The sequence below is a fragment of the Macaca nemestrina genome, chromosome 4 (genome assembly GCF_043159975.1).
Source record: "Macaca nemestrina isolate mMacNem1 chromosome 4, mMacNem.hap1, whole genome shotgun sequence".
Taxonomy (NCBI): domain Eukaryota; kingdom Metazoa; phylum Chordata; class Mammalia; order Primates; family Cercopithecidae; genus Macaca; species Macaca nemestrina.
The window spans coordinates 122,839,479-122,857,238 of NC_092128.1; the positions used below are offsets into that span (position 1 = coordinate 122,839,479).

At 37.1% G+C, this 17,760-nt stretch overlaps 1 protein-coding gene across 1 annotated transcript in view; it reads left to right on the forward strand.

Annotated features, from left to right (window-relative positions):
- Positions 1-749: 749 nt before the first annotated feature.
- Positions 750-17,760, forward strand: part of LOC105492394 (ubiquitin carboxyl-terminal hydrolase 10-like) — a 41,587-nt gene continuing 24,576 nt past the window's right edge. The window contains 8 exon segments of the mRNA XM_071094140.1: positions 750-763; positions 871-927; positions 1,916-2,099; positions 2,760-2,933; positions 4,993-5,095; positions 12,064-12,210; positions 14,304-14,445; positions 15,617-15,723. Of these exon segments, the coding sequence (XP_070950241.1) occupies positions 750-763; positions 871-927; positions 1,916-2,099; positions 2,760-2,933; positions 4,993-5,095; positions 12,064-12,210; positions 14,304-14,445; positions 15,617-15,723 (928 nt within the window).

A 17,760-nucleotide genomic window follows, 5' to 3' on the forward strand; every position in this document is an offset into this window, starting at 1 on the left:
ACTTTATTTTAGGTTTGTTACAGTGGGTGTAGAGTAGATTTTGCTCTAGGGCATGGTCCATGCTACCTTTCTTTTTTTTTTTTTTTTTTTTGAGATGGAGTCTCGCTCTGCCGCCCAGGCTGGAGTGCAGTGGCCGGAACTCAGCTCACTGCAAGCTCCGCCTCCCGGGTTCACGCCATTCTCCTGCCTCAGCCTCCCGAGTAGCTGGGACTACAGGTGCCCACCACCGCGCCCGGCTAGTTTTTTTTTTTTTTGTATTTTTTAGTAGAGATGGGGTTTCACCGTGTTAGCCAGGATGGTCTCGATCTCCTGACCTCGTGATCCGCCCGTCTCGGCCTCCCAAAGTGCTGGGATTACAGGCTTGAGCCACCGCGCCCGGCCTACCTTTCTAATCCCTAGTGGTTGCCATGGTTGTTAATGAGATCTACAATGAGCCCAGCATTACCCTAAGTTTACTGTTTCTCAAATCGGTGGCACCTGCTATCTGGAATACCTTGGGTGGCTTGTACAGCGTGGATGCATGTGTGCATACCTCTTTAACATGAACTTGCAGGGGATCTACACATGGGCTTCTGGGGCTTTCTACAAAGCTCTTTTCTTTGAGCCCTCCTCCAGGCCGCTCCACAAAAATTCCAACTGCTTCAGCTGCAGTATAGTCTGATGTCTGCATTTTCAGTTTCACAGGATCTCTGTGATTTGCTTTTTGCCATAGAGTCAGTAAATTTTCCCCCAACAGAAAGCTGGTGGTCATGGGACTCATCATGTGAGTTTCTTTCTCTTCGAGGGCTGTCATCTTGCAATGATCATTTTTTAGTGCATGAAAACCCTTGCTTCATATGTTTTGTCCAGTTACATATTTGTTTGTTGCAGGAGGGAGAGTCTTGTTCTGGTGCTTCATCCTGAAAAGAAGCAGAAGTCTGAGAGAATGTATCTCTGTACATTTTTCCTGTTTCAATCTTACGTTTGCATGAACATGTGAATTTGTTCTTTTCTTTCCCCAAAATAATAATAACAAATAAGTTGCAGAATTATTTATTCCATATTAAGTTGAAACTTTCTTGGCCAGATACGTGTTGATATTTGAGAGATAACATCTTGTGAGGAATGCAACTAGATTAGGAGTGACACCTGTAAGGGAAAGGTAAATGCGTGTTTTGGGATAATATGCTAATACTATAAAAGGGTTAAGAGAATATATTCTTAGTCCAAATATAAATATTTCATGAAGTCTCCCCAGACTTCTTCTTAAATCAAAGCATAACCAGTCTTGTTTGCTTACAGGAGTCCTTTAACTTATCAAACATTCTATTATAGTCCGTGTCATAGGGAAAGTTTTGTTTTGTCCTGTTTTTCCTTGTTGTTTTTGATACTGGGTAGTCAGTCTTATATAACAGCATATTCAGTCTGTTTATTCCTGTCTCCTTTTGAAATAGAGATACCACACAAATGGTAATACTAGAAGTCTTGCTTTGCTCACTTAAATGCGGAGGGCTGCCAGGAGTGATGGTAGAAGGGCATTACTGGTTGAGAATATCTCATCCTCCAAGATTTCCATCTCTGAATCAAGGGGAGAAATTATAAGGCTCTGAAAATCATGATGGAAGATCAGCAGTAGCACCAAATACACAAATAAATTCATGCCAACTAAAATTTACAGGGATGTTCGGGTTTTTCCAAAGACTCTATCTTTTTCCACCAGTGACAAGAACAAATGTCAAAATATAAAGAATCATATACCTGAGAAATAGCCCAGAATCAGTGAGTAAGGAAGCTGATACCTGAGTGATATAAAGAACAATATGGTGAAGCAGTGTGTTGAAAAACGCCTTCTGCTTCCTTCTATTTGCTTTGCTCTGCTTCCATTTCAAATAAATGATTTTGTTACCCGTTGAGGCTTATACCTCTGCCTCCTCAGGATATCTGTCCTCAATGTCCCCTCTCTTCCACTTGACACTTGTCTGTCTAAATGTGGAGTCTTCAGAGGGGGAGAGAGAGAGAGGCAGGGGGATAGAGATGGAGTAACAGAGACAGAGATGGGGAGAGATAGTGATAGAGAAAGTGAGGAGGAAGTTAACAATATAAACACCATGACATCGGCAGTAAAGGCATTTCCTTAATTTTGGCTTTGAGAAAGTAAACATTGTCTCTCTCTTCTTCACCAGCCTCTTGACAAAACCAATAAATAGCCCGGTTATCTTCTACAAAAAGCTTGAGTGGCATCAGTAAACCCTACTAGGAACTTGTAGGAGAGAGCAATTAATTCTGCCAGTAATGAACAAAGGAGAGAGACTGTTCTCACAGTTAATAAAGATATATCTGAGCCTGGGTAATTTACAAAAGAAAGAGATTTAACAGTTTCACGTGGTGGAAGACAAAGGAGGAGCAAAGTTATGTCTTACATGGTGGCAGGCAAGAGAGCTTGTGTAGGGGAACTCCCTTTTATAAAACCATCAAATCTCATGAGACTTATTCACTGTCACGATACTCCTGCAGCATTTGAAGAGGCTGGTGTTGGAGTTGAGCAATGAAGGGTGTGCCCAGAGTAACAGCTCACTTGGAAGAAGTGCCGTTTTTGTTGATGGAATTCATTTATTCATTCATTCATTCAACAGTTATTGAATATGTATTTAAATTGCCCCAGACAGTGGGAAAACAATGCTGATCAAAAATAAGTATTTTACCTGTATTCATGGAACTTGGATAGACTGTGTGATAAATACTTAAGTAAGCATGAAAATACAATGACTAACAATTTTAAGAACCATAGAGTTGAAGCACAGGCTACCATAAGATTAGTGACAGGGAAACTGACTTACCCTGAAACTCTAGCAAGGCATCTTTTATACGGTGAGATTGAGTTCAGATGTGATTATGAGAAGTGTTATATTCGTGAAAGGAATGGCATTTGTAACACCACAAGCAAAGACTACATTGTAAGTGAAAGGGAAATGTATGTAGACTGGATGTCAAGAGGGGCCAAACCATGCTGGTTACAAGGCAACATAAAGACTTTGGGGCATATATTGAAGAATTTAAATAAAATGTAAAAATGCTCAATCAAATTTACATTTTTTTAAAGTTCACTCCTAATGCACTATGGAGAAAAAAATGGTGAATGAAGGGAAAGACAGACTTCTTTAAAAAAGCTTGTTCAGAAAGATTGTAAGAAAATGTGATGGTTTGCCCTAGGTGACAGCAATGAATATAGAGAGACCTGAAGAGATTAGCAAGATATTTTGAGGGTGAATGGAAGTGATACCATACTTTTAAACAGTTAGAAGGAAGACAGGGTGATGGAGAAAGAGTTACCACTGGCACCCAATTTCTTTAAGTATGACAGGTATTGGTGTTATTTACTAAGACAGAACTGTTGGAGGAGGTGTTGGTTAGTGAGGAAGAATGATACGGTGGTGGATGGTAATCAACGCGGTTCAAGTGTTAACTTTGAAGTGACTGTGAAAATGGCAACAGTACACGTACAATAACCATTGCTTCATCTTCTCTGATGAAGATGTCAGGCTAGATCATTATGATAGGCAACACTGAACAGACGGCCATTGGCATGTGGCTACAATAACCTAAGGAGAGAATGTAGGCGAGTGTGCTTGGGCACTTCACCATTACAACGCTGGATGAAGGAGGATAGATCTGTAAAACAGAATAAGAAATAATAAGTAGAGAAGCAAATGAAACATAGTAGTGTGGTGTCACAGAGTTCAAGTCATAAGAGTATTTCAGATAATATGGAATAGGTCAATGTGAAAAAAAGCCAGTGAAGAAAAAATATTCAGTCATTCTTGCAGAATGAAGTGGGTAGTGTTGTCATAATAGAGGGTGTACCCAAGATTCTGCAGATTCTGGAAAGACTATAAGAGTAATTGCACCACTATGAGCTATCAATGTGGTATTAGTACATTCATCATGTGTTATTGTATTAGTACATTCATCATGTGTTATCTTTATTTACCCCTCAAAACAGTCATATGATCTGGGGATTATCTGTTCTGTTTTGCCCATTGGAAACAACACCTAAGAAGCCAACACTGACTTATTGCACAGCCTGGTCAAAGTCTCATGAATGCCATGAAAACTCTGTCTAAGTGGAAAGAAAATGAGACTATTTCCTTCTTTCAGTTTATTGGAAAAATGGGTGCTGGGGAATTCGAACTTATCCTCACTAGCTATTAAAATGGGATAATTCCAAATGAGAGGGAGCCTCAAATCAGCAGAGGAAACTGATGGCAGAAGTGGATCATTGCCCTTTATGTCTCCACAGGAAATCACTTATTACCTAAAAAGTTGCTTGTAAATGAGAAAGATAAGCTCTTTTTGACTCCTATTTAAATATTATGCTAAACAGAAAAAGTTGATAATCTATGTATTGCTTGTTTTTAAAGAAAAGATGGAAGCATATCACTTTTTGTTAAATGCATCTATTGTGCATTACACCCCTAGTATAGAGAAAGCCCATATCAAGTCCAAGCAACAATGAACAAATATAGTCAGAGCGTGTGGGAGCAGCTACCTATAAAGATTCTGTCCTCCCAGAGAACATCCCAGGCATGGAAGTGACACACTGCCTACCAACTGCCTACATTTGATTTTATAAACATCCTCTTTTCTGTGAGTAAACCATGTATGTTGGTTTCTTCTGTTATTTTGTGTGCAAATAGTCATCATTAAAACCTATCTGTAATTTCAGTGTGAGAATACAGGTCTTTTCCAAATAAGAAAGGGAATAAAAATTCAGATTTGGAAACATTCTATATAAAATCTTGGGTCTCTGCTTGGGTATATACTAGATGTTTAAACTTAGGAAAATGATTTAATTTCTTGGAAGTTCTGACTTCTGATCAGAAAATGAAGATAGTAACATTTTGCAGATGTTTTTGTGTTTTATACATGTAAAATACTAACATAGTACCAGTCACACGACAGACACTCAATAAATGATAGCAATTGTTTTCATTGCTGCTACTGTTTTTATCACAGGATGAAAAACTTCCATTTGTGCTTTACGCAAGGATGCTCCCTTTCCAAACAGGCAAAAGAGTAAAAACGATCCCCATGACTTATGAAAGACAGCTTTTTAAAGGTTTGCAGATATTTTTTAAACTGTTGTCCTTCTGCTAAAGATAATTACAATTCTCCTTAACCTACTATTACATTCTGAAATATATTCTGATTACCAGAACTTTAAGGTCCTTTGTATCTGCTGTATTTTTCTAGAAAATAGAATAAATAATTATTATGGAATGGCATATTATGCAGATAAACATTTATTAGAAGAGTTAAGGATAGAAATTTTATGTAGTTCTGTAATTACCTTTATTAGTATAGAAATCGACATAGGAATCAGCATATTCCATAGGAAATATGGAATACATTCTGGAAAAGATTTCTGGCAGAATTATTTTCAATAATAATAATATATTTATATCAATAATATATATATCTATATATTGATATATATAAAGAAAAAATAATATATTTAACTATTTAAAGATAAATTAAATATTGAACATATTTTATAATAGGTATCTATGTTTAAAGATGCCTATGGCAATATTTGCCAAAGATGCTATAGTAGTTTCTAGGACTGTTGTAACAAATTGCCTCAAACTGTGTGGCTTAAAACAAAGAAGTATATTCTCTCCCAGTTGTTGCCATTAGCAGTACAGAGTCTAATTAAGGGTGGAGACTCATGTCCTGCGGCTGTACTGGGGACCAATCCCTCCTCTCCCTCCTTGCAGCTATTCACGTTCTTTCACTTGTGCATCTCTCTGCTTCATGGACTTTCCTGGGTGTGTCTCCACTATGTATCTGTCTTTTTTGTTTTTTGTTTTTTTTTTTGAGACGGAGTCTCGCTCTGTCGCCCAGGCTGGAGTGCAGTGGCGTGATCTCGGCTCACTGCAAGCTCTACCTCCCGGGTTCACGCCATTCTCCTGCCTCAGCCTCCTGAGTAGCTGGGACTACAGGCGCCCGCCACCGCGCCCGGCTAATTTTTTGTATTTTTAGTAGAGACGGGGTTTCACCGTGGTCTCGATCTCCTGACCTTGTGATCCGCCTGCCTCGGCCTCCCAAAGTGCTGGGATTACAGGCGTGAGCCACCGCGCCCGGCCAGTATCTGTCTTATAAAGATATTTGTCATGGGATTAGTTAACCATTGGTTAGCTATTGGTTAACCTAGGATCAACTCCCATTTTCCAGAACCTTAAGTATGGCTATGAAAACCTTTATTCCAGATAAGGTAACATTCACCGGTTCCAAGGATTAGGACACAGGCATATGTTTTGCGGGTAGGGGATACCATTTATCCCATTCCATGTGCTACTGGATGTACTGTGTTAAAATGTGCTCTGGACAAATGAATTTTGGATTCACTCCATGCTCTATTGCCCTCAGTGAGATTCACATTTGGAGAAATAAAACATCCTAAAGTAAACAAAATGGTTTCACTTTTTTCAGTACGGCAGATACATACTAATATATTTGGAGGCACTACTGGTCCATGGAACACATTTTCAACAACACCAGCCAACATTCACACATACAAATACATCAGGCACAGAACCTTAAAAAGGTATGTTGTTAGTTTAATCTGGACCTACTGAAGTAACATAGGGATTTTTTGTCTGTTTTTTTAGACAGAGTCTGGCTCTGTCGCCCAGGCTGGAGTGCAGTGGCACGATCTCGGCTCACTTCAGGCTCCACCTCCCGGGTTCACCCCATTCTCCTGCCTCAGCCTCTTGAGTAGCTGGGACTACAGGCACCCACCACCACGTCCGGCTAATTTTTTGTATTTTTAGTAGAGACGGGGCTTCACCATGTTAGCCAGGATGGTCTCGATCTCCTGACCTTGTGATCCACCCACCTGGGCCTCCCAAAGCACTGGCATTACAGGCGTGAGCCACCACACCTGGCCAACATAGGGATATTTTTAAAAGAAATTCATCAGTAACATTTATGAATGTAGATAGTTAAAATTATTCCAGTAATCAAAGTCGTTATTTATTATTGAAAATTACAATAAACTATGTTGTTCTCAGTCACATCCTTAATTGACAATGAATTACTGAGAGTGATTTATTTCGTCAGCAAAAATTATCCCCAGAAGCATTCTTTACAACAATTGCACCAAGCATAACCCCATGAGCTTCATTTTTCCCACTTAAATTTTTATTTTGGCATCACTAACCATTAACATGTAAGCTAAATTTAAGCTGAGGACCACCTCACTCTAATCCATCCTACACACACTTAGGTGAAGGGACGCTATACTTTTCTGAGGTCGATTGTTGGTCAGTAAAGAGGGACTCAGATATTTCACTGCATCAGCCAAATAATTATTTCTCCACCAATGATTCTGCTCATTCACTTCCTCTAACTCCTTTATTCACAGTGTATTGGAGTCTCTACAATGTACTTTTTATGGTGATCCTAACAGTTTTCTCAAGGACAGACATAATGGAGAATCTGCCCTAATCTACCTCTACATGGTAGGATTTTGTCCTCCTTTCTTGTGATTTGTGTCTTCTCAGTGTGTAGCAGAGCTAAGAAGGTCATTAGAGATAAGCAGCAATTGAAAAACACTGGTAGTGTAGCATTTGCATTATGGATGAGATGTTAAGTATCATTTTCTCTGTGCATTCTGTTTAACTCAGTACAACAGATATTAATAGAATTCTATGTGCAGTGTCTATGATAGGCTAGAACAGGGCTCACTGCTGTAAGGAACAGAGATACATAAATAAATGCTGGCAATTGATAGGGTTCTGGCTTTTCACTTCTTCCACTTCCTCGTCAAAGGTCTGACTGATGAGCATGGCTAAGTATTTGGTAGCCTAATAGAAAACAGATGACAATTTGGGTTGTCTGTGCAAGCACATGATAACTGCAGTAAGCAACTTAAATAGCAAATTTATCCAGGCCTGGGGCTAAAGCAGAGGTCTTGGGTCACATAAACAGGTGTGCCCACAAAGAGAAGCAGAGTAGTAAGTGCAACGAAAATATAAAACAGCTACATAGGAAGAGAAAGATAGTAGATCAGCCACTCTTATTGTAGACACAAAGAACAGAGTGAAGACAGGCCTCTCCCACAATCTCAAAGGGAGGCAGAAGAAAGGGAGAGCTTGTCAAAGGTGATCTTGCCTTGTTGTACACTTAGGTGATAATGCCAGTGGTGCACTGCTGTTCTGGACATGAGGCATGAAGGAGGGTGGATGTGCTCAACTTTTGTTATTGAGGCACAAAGTCCTGAGCCCCATGGAAGCTCTGATCTGCTCTTCATCTCTATGGCAAAAACAAAACAAAACATTCCTTCTAAAAGTTCCCAATGAAAGACCACAAGCGCAAATTCCATGTCCTTAGTCTTTTACAGGATAGAAATATGAGAAGTGATAGGTAAACTCCTTCTCATATGCCATTCAATTGTAAAATTGCATGCACAAGTAAGTACTATTATTATTACATTATATTTTGGGTAATACAAGGGAGTCTAATAGGAGTTAGTAATCCTGATTGCCACATGCAAATTACTCTGTAAATTACAATTCAATATGAACGTAGCATTGGGAACATGTGTGTAAGGATCAGAAATAGCTGAGGAAAAGCACTGAATACTTTTATCTATAGGAATTTCACTAAAACAGGAAACTCTATAGGACATTTCAAGATAGAACATTTTTCAGAGATGGTGTTATCTGAATTAGGCACTTTAAATAAGTCTTATGTAATTAACTTTATTGGCTGACTTTAAACATTTAGTCTATTTCAATTCTTTCATTGACTGAATTAAATACTCTTTAATAGCATCTACATTAAGCAAAGGACAAACAGAACTGGTATCAGTGGCAATGGTCACCTAATCTTACAATTCTCCATGCCTAAAAGCTGCCTTCTTCCATGCTTGAGACACCTATGAGTTTACAATGGACACTTCTACTGGAGCATGGATTAGAGGTGGCTCTTTGGATATCCTTACATGGAGATAGTTGTAATGCTAATGGCAGCTGTCAGTCTATCTCCCATACCCTAGATATTCATAAGTGCTCTTCATTTTCTGTTCACCAAAACAGAACTGTGTTTTCATATTCTCATCCCCTCAGACCTGTAGTGTCTCACAGCGGGTGGGGGTGAAGATTATTCAGTGGCTCATTTTTCTCTAAGTTTTTTTTTTTCTTTTTTTTTTTTTAAGGAGGATGGTTCAAGACATTACCTTACCTAGTTAGATAATTTAATGAATGGAAATACTCTTACGAAAAAGTCCAATTGACAATATCTTATTAGGGTTAATAATTTTGAGCCAGATATATTCACTACCTTAGCAGTACCTTAATACCATTTTTCCCCCAAAGGATAAAAAAAATCTTAAATTTCCCTCAACAGCTTATAACCCAGCTCTCTTTGCTTAATCCCAACTTCTTTACTTTTATGTACTGAACAATAAAACTTTAAGAAATGTGCAGTTATCAAAATGTGTTGCAGAAGATAAGAAATCTCATCTATATGAAAAATCAGAGAAATAGCATTGTGTATGTGCATACAGGTGTATTTCTGCGTGTTTGCACAAGCATGTATGTTTGTTGAACAGCGCTGGAGACTGAGATGGTATGAAAGAGATTCTGCAGATAAGAATGAAAAGTGAGGAAGAGTCATTATATGAAAGAACTTATATCCATGCAAATGGGCTTTAAATAAATTGTAATAGAACAATCCGGGTTTGTCACAAACAGTTAAGAATGGAAGTTGGTCTGTGAAACCTTTGTTTTATAATAGATGACAGATTAGATAGATTATGTGTGTTTATACTAAGCATAAAATGTACTTGTTTTTTATTTTTATTTTTTATTATACTTTAAGTTCTAGGGTACATGTGCACAACGTGCAGGTTTGTTACATAGGTATACATGTGCCATGTTGATGTGCTGGACCCATTAACTTGTCATTTACATTAGGTATATCTCCTAATGCTATCCCTCCCCGCTCCCCCAACCCCACAACAGGCCCCGGTGTGTGATGTTTCCCTTCCTGAGTCCAAGTGTTCTCATTGTTCAATTCCCACCTATGAGTGAGAACATGCAGTGTTTGGCTTTCTGGCCTTGTGATAGTTTTCTGAGAATGATGGTTTCCAGCTTCATCCATGTCCCTACAAAGCACATTAACTCATCCTTTTTTTATTGCTGCATAGTATTCCATGGTGTATATGTGTCACATTTTCTTAATCCAGTCTATCATTGATAGACATTTGGGTTGGTTCCAAGTCTTTGCTATTGTGAATAGTGCTGCAATAAACATACATGTGCATGTGTCTTTATAGCAGCATGATTTGTAATCCTTTGGGTATAGACCCAGTAATGGGATGGCTGGGTCAAATGGTGTTTCTGGTTCTAGATCCTTGAAGAATCATCACATTGTCTTCCACAATGGTTGAACTAGTTTACAGTCCCACCAACGGTGTAAAGGTGTTCCTATTTCTCCACATCCTCTCCAGCACCTGTTGTTTCCTGACTTTTTAATGGTCACCATACTAACTGGTGTGAGATGGTAGCTCATTGTGGTTTTGATTTGCATTTCTCTGATGGCTAGTTATGATGAGCATTTTTTCATGTGTCTGTTGGCTGCATAAATGTCTTCTTTTAAGAAGTGTCTGTTCATATCCTTTGCCCACTTTTTGATGGGTTTTTTTTTTTTTTCTTGTAAATTTGTTTGAGTTCTTTGTAGATTCTGGATATTAGCCCTTTGTCAGATGTACTTCTTATTGTTCATATGAGCAAAAGTTTAAAAACTAACAACTTAGAGAGATTAAATGTTTATCAGTAGATTATTACTATCTACTTCTTATTTACATTCCTTACATAAAAAATTAGTGTGAGAGAATCATATGCAAATACATCTGAGGAGAACAATAGCAATTATGAATCTAACATCCACAATTTCAAGTTGATGGGGGGAAGCGAGACCTGAGATGCTAATGTTTGTCCAAGGTCACACACGTGATGGTCAGGGGAGCTGTGATCTACATTCAGGTAATGCTCTCCAGTTCTGTCATTGCTTTTATTCTGCCACTTACCACCATCATCAGAGCTAACTACAAATCTGTTATTGAGCTACATTGCTGTCTGGGGTGATAGCTGAGGTTCATTACCTCATGGCAAAAAACTTAAGGACTCCAGCACACACAAAGAGTGAGTTTAAGACTGGAGGTTTAATAGGCAAAAGAAAGAGAAAGGAGAATACCTCTCTCCTGGGAGAGGGATGCCTGAATTGGACTTCCGGCCTGTGTTGGAAGGCAATAGATTTTATAGACAGGTTTGAGAAGGCAGTGTCTGATTTACATAGGGCCCAAAGATTGGTTGGACCAACTGTGATGTTTACATAATGCTGGGGGAAGCTGGCTGCCCCACCCGAATCATTATGCAAATGAGGTTGTTGCCTGATTGGTGCCACATTGCCTGCTCCTTACTGTACACGTGGCTGTCAAAGAGACGGGAACATGGAGCTGTCATTTTGAACATGCCTAATCCCAAGTAGCCTTTTTCTATTGGCACAACTACCGGCATTCACCTTCGCAAGCTTCCAGCTTGCTTGTCTGTGTCTGCAGCTCAATTTTACAGGCTGCTCTTTGTTAGAAAAGAAAATGATTTGGGGACTGTTTTTCATTAAAAGGAAAATCTTACCAAGGACTTCCTTACCCTCACTATCTGCCTAACTAATTTCTTTTTAACTCCTGTATCACTATGGCTAATGGAAAAAAAAATTCATTAAAAAATATTGTGGCATAAGTAATATATGCTGTATTGTAGGAAATCTAACATCTATAAAGTGAGGGTTTTCTTTTAATTTCAGAATTTGCATCTTCCCCTGATCCCTTTTACTACAGTCTTTCTGTCTTTCTATTTCTTCATTTGCTGGTGCTCTGGGCATTTTTTTCACTGTGAGTCCTATATCCAGAGGTGCCACTCATGTATACAAATCTGAGCTGGGGGTGTTAAACAGTAATTTAAATGGTGATATTGTACTTGGGATAATTGCTGCAAATGTTATGATTTATTTTTCCTATAGACAACAGCTTGACCCTAGCAACTAACACAATCCATCACCTGCTGTCGAGCAACCAAGAGCAGGAAAATAAGTGGTTAGAAAAGGTACCACCAGCTCTGGAGCTTTTATGGTCAGTAAAGTATGGAAGAACCAAAATAGGCTCTCAAAGTAAATCAGAGCACAGCAAATACTTCTCTAAACCAAGTTCTGATTTTATACTATAGGAGAGAAAAAAAATGTTACATTTGAATATATTTTATGACACTGTAAGTTATGCCTGAGAGAAAAATGTATTTAATAATTTTTTGCAGTAATCAATATATAACTTAAGATTCAGAAATATTTCCTTTGAATACCTTTTTTTCCTTAAAAATACAAAAAAAAAAATAGTAAACGTGTATCTTTTTTTTTTTTTTTTCCGAAAGTAGGGGTTTTATTGTGTTTATTTATGGTGAAAAAATTAAAAAGTACAAAGTAACTTGTTTTTGTTTTATATATACCCAAGACAATAGTTCTTATTCTAAATTTATATTTCTGTATGCAGTATGAGTTTAAGATACTTAGAGTAATTACACAGAAAGAGGGAAAGTGTGAAGAGTCAATAAGATAGTAGAAAAGTCTTTTTATTGAAATAAATTTGGAAATACTTCGAAATGTAGAAAACTTCAATGATTAACACAAAAAGCCTGCAGTCACACAGATGATCAATTGTTGCTCGCACGTTTGCTTCATATCTTTGTAGATATAAATACTTACTGTGCTAACTGGTGTATCAAGAAAATATACACTATTATTGTTAGTATGGGTAGAGTTTAATTGTAAGAATTTGCCAAGAATAACTTATTTTATTTACTTCCTTTTCATACTGATTAGTTCATCTTTGATTTGTCAGAATAGCAAATACAATACATATACTTCTATCTCAATTTGCATCTTGGTAAGAGAGCCTCTATTGCAATGCTTCCATGTGGCTGCTGCTCACTCTAAGAATGGGCAGCCCATCGTCTTCAATAAATAGGAATATAAATTGTTTGCTTCCAAAAGGGATTAATCCAATTTAAACCCTTGCTAGTCTTATGCAAACATTCCTGTTCTTTCACATATATGCCACACTTGTTTAGCTGTAATAATTTTTCCGTTATAACAGGCACAAATAGTATTTCATTTAATCCCGTTTTAATGATTATTAATGAGACGATTTCTTTGCAGATTTAGTCACATTTTACTTTATTTTTCTGTTAATATCCTTTTAATATGTTTTGCCTATCTTCCTATCAGTTTGGTTGCTTATTTTATTGCTTTGTAAAAATTTAAAAATATTCTAGATACTATTGTTTTTTAGATATTTTGTACTAGTTATCTTATGCCTGGCTCTTCAACAAATAATGTTCTATTTCTATTAATTGGTTCTTCTTAGATTTGCCATATAAAATTCATCTTATTTAACACAGTCTAAAGTTAATCAATATTTCTATTTCTGAACAAGATGAGCCTCTTAGAAAGTTTTAATATATTCTTTCTCATCTCTCATATTACTTTTGAGTAATATTCATGTACTATATGTTTTTAAACTTCTAAATTATTTATAATTGCCAGATATAATCAATATTTTCTTAGATTTACCACTTCAGTAACAATTGCTTTGCTCACTATTACTTTTTCTGTTTTGTTTACCTTTTCAGAAAAAAACTGTTCTTTAATCCATTTTTAAAATTACTTGCATAACATTTAAATTAGTATTTTAGGAGATACTTTAGCTATATCTGGAATTCTAGGTTGAGAATTTTTGGAGACCTTTGGTTTTTTGTGTATTTTTAAAAATGTTGATTCATTTTGGCTTTTCCTCATTAATTAACACTAAAGATTTTCTTTCATTGCCACAGGCAATGTATATTTTGTATATATGGATGGCATCTTTATAGATATGCATGTATTGCGCTCTCTTCTCTGAAATATATACATTGATGAATTCCTATTAGGAAATTTTATAATAAGTACTTGGTTATTACTTCAGTAAAACCATAGGTTAGTAGTATTTTGCTGATGTTATTGTTGTGTGGATAACTGAGGTATAGTTAAATGGCTGGAGGTAAATATTTTTATATTCCTCATGTTGTTATCCTTGATTTATGTAATCATGATGTCCCTTTTATTTACTCTCTACTGGAAAACATATGGAACTAAGTAAGACTAAATAAAGCATATCATAGTCAAAATGTGCCTGAGTTCCTAATTTAAACAGGGATTTTTCTTTGCTGAAGTCTCAGGCCTGGTGTCCAGAAGAGAGAGACCCACAGAAGAAACTCTGAAGTTTATTTTTCTCAAACTCTTGATGGCAGTTATTTCTGCATATCTTGGAAATGCATTGTTTTATAATGGTTGCTTTTACGTGTTGGAGACTCAGTAAGAGAGCACTGGTAATTAATTCACATAGAAAGTACTTTGTATTTCAAAAACATTTATAAAAAATTACTTCTGTGACCTGGGCTTGGGACACTTTATTAAGTGTCCAGATCAGGAGTTTTTCAAGAGACTGTTCTTTGCCTCAATCCATTATCTCCCAAAAGGCCATTGTTTTGTAGTCCCACTAACATTTATCACATACATTTAATGATATGTCCTTTGTCCACTCTAACGGTCAGAAATCTGTGGCTTATTCAACTTAAAAGAAAATCTCCAGAGCCCAATATAGTAAGTGTCTATATCGTTGTTAAGTTCACAATACATATTTGCTGACTGCCTCTGTGACTGAATGGCTGAATTAATGAGGAGTCAGCCATGCCCTGTCAGGTGATATATATGGAGCACAATGACTGCCCCATACTCTCAGGCTCCCTCTTATATCTGAAATCCACCTTCTTTTAAAATAGGTTTTCTTTTAAAATAGGTTTTCTTTTAAAAGAGTTCACCTCTTTTTTCATAGTCAAAATTCTGAGTGAGGAAAGTAACACTGGTCTATCAGAACCTATCATCAGTTAAATCAGCCCTGACAATCATTATGGAGACCAATACTGCAGGTATATCTGCCATCAACCAAGGTCCACCTAGATGGCCGAGCATCATTACTGTTAATCCAAAAATAATTCCATTTTTTCTGACAGGCTAATTGCTCCTAACAGTAAGTTGCAAAAACACTCAAGACCCAGCAATCACAATTTTGTGACATGAAGTAATCGTTGTTAAGATAACGTTGGCCTCTTAAGAAAGGCTCTGCCATGATTTCATCAATATTTTTTAATGACCTCAAATATGTTTATTTAAAAGGAATCCTTCATTATTTCATCTCTTATAATTCTCAAAAAGGCAGGTAACATTATATTTACTCTGCTCAATGGAAGTATTTGAGCTCATTTTTAAAGGTACTAACTGTTATTTCCAAAATAAGTACACCTGATCATAGTATTTACAGAGAACAATATACTAGTACATACCTTTAAGCCAAGTATGAAGAAGAGTTTATTTCTTAGTATTATATTGTGACTTTTTAAATTTGACATTAGGTTTTATTCTTATGGATCAATAAAAAACTCAAATACTTTGAAATACTTTAAAAGTTGGGTGGTATTGTTACCAGTGAAGGATGTCCAGGTTCTTGGCATTTTGAACAAATAACTGGACAAAATGCACAACCAAAGCAAGGAGACAAGAAGCAACAAAAGCAGAGATTTATTGAAAATGAAAGTACACTCCACAGGGTGGGAACCAGCTGAGCAAGGCTCAAAGCCTCAGTTACAGAATTTTCTGGGGCTTAAATACCCTCTAGGGGTTTCCCATTGGCCACTTGGTGTACACCCCATGCAAATGAAGTTGTGGTCTCGCAATTAGTCTGGTTGTGGAAAGCAACCAATCAGAGGCTGAAGAGAAGTTACAAAGTTACACTTTTATGCAAAAAGCAACCAATCAGAGGTACGTTCTGCTTTCTGAAACTAATCAGAGGTACTTTCAGTTTTCCAGATGGGGAAGGTGTCTGCAAAGGGAGTAGTCTCTGGTCCTTTTGTTACTTAGATGTGGAAAGTTGGAGTTTTCCTTTTGATTTAGCTCTAGAAAGTCAGCGTGAATCAGCCTTAGGTTCCCTGCCTCCAGACCTTATTCTCCTGCCTCAGTATCCTAAGGCAGAAAGGAGAGGGTATCAGACTTAAGGAGAAAACGGCAACAACAAAAACGTATTTATAAACAAAAATAGATGTAGAAAAAATAATCCCACCCCAACTACAGGAGTGATGCCAGGGAGCCACAAGCTCAGAGTTAAAAGATACTGAAGGGAGCTTTGAGATATTTTTTGAGGAAAGAAAATCAATTTCCAGTACAGAGGCCTATTAGCCTCATCAGCCACTGATGCTAAAGAGTGGCTTTTGTGTGCAAATAGAACAACGTGTACAGGGACAACAAAGGCCGGGAGGGACTCACACCTTACAGGGAGCAGAAAACCTGTCATGCCAGAGAAGAAGTCAGCTTAACTCTCTTCACTTCCTAATTGCAAATACTGGAAAGAGGATAAACAAACATAGCAGGAAGTGGAATGGTGATCTTTAAATACAAAGTTGAGCAGACAACCATATAGATCACTCAATATTTGAGGAAAGTGTATACCATGAGAAATGAAAACAAGTCAGTAAAGAGAACTAACACCTGAAGAAACAGATTTAATGAAGGAATCAGAAGACTGATATTAAAATTTACGCTTTTAAGAAATTCATGTTATATATTTAAATAAATTGAGCATAAATCAAAAACAAAATTTGCACGTAAATTTAATCATTTGATTTTAAAAACCTCAGTAGATGAGCTGATTAGCTTAATAGATGAAGGAGCAAAGACAACAAGGAATTGTGGTGATTAAGCTGATTATTTAATACAGAGCAAAGGTGTAGTGTGTCTTAGAATATATACGACACAGGTAGTATATCAGAAAGTACAACATTTGTTAGGAATTACAGAAGGAAGAAACGCAGAAAATGGGCAAAAGACACAAAGGAAGGGAGCAACATTTAAAACTTGAAGATGTGAAATTTAGAGTAAAAATGTGCACTAAATAATACGCATGTATCTCTGCTGCTGTGTAGAACTTGTGTTTGACTGGTACATGCTAATATATGAATGGCAGATAGGAATTTGGAATACAAATATGTGTGATGGAGCTGGTGCGCAAGTATGGTGGAGAATGGTGACAGGGAATACAACCTCATAGGGCTATCTATTTAAAAAATGCAAACACTAATTCCATCTAGAAATATGAAGTATATGTAAAGATATGTGTTAATATTTAAGAATAAACACTAACCTGAAAAATGTGCATACTTTTAGAAAAAATTGGGGGAGAAAGGTTAATAGTCAAGACACTCAATAAGGCAGGAAAAAAGGAGGAAATGGATATTAAATAAAACATACAAAACATAACACGTAAAGTAAAATATCAAGAAAGATAAGCTAACACAAATATGTGATAGATTTACCCTTCCTTTTAAAAGAAAATCACTGATTTCTTTGTCATTGTTTTTTTTTTTTGTTGTTGTTGTTGTTTTGAGACGGAGTCTCACTCTTCTTTCCCAGGCTAGAGTGCAGTGGCATGATCTTGGCTCCCTGTAACCTCTGCCTCCCAGGTTCAAGCAATTCTCCTGTCTCAGCCTCCTGAGTAGCTGGGACTATAGGTTCCTGCCACCACACCCAGCTGATTTTTGTATTTTTAGTAGAGATGGGATTTCACCATGTTGGCCAGGA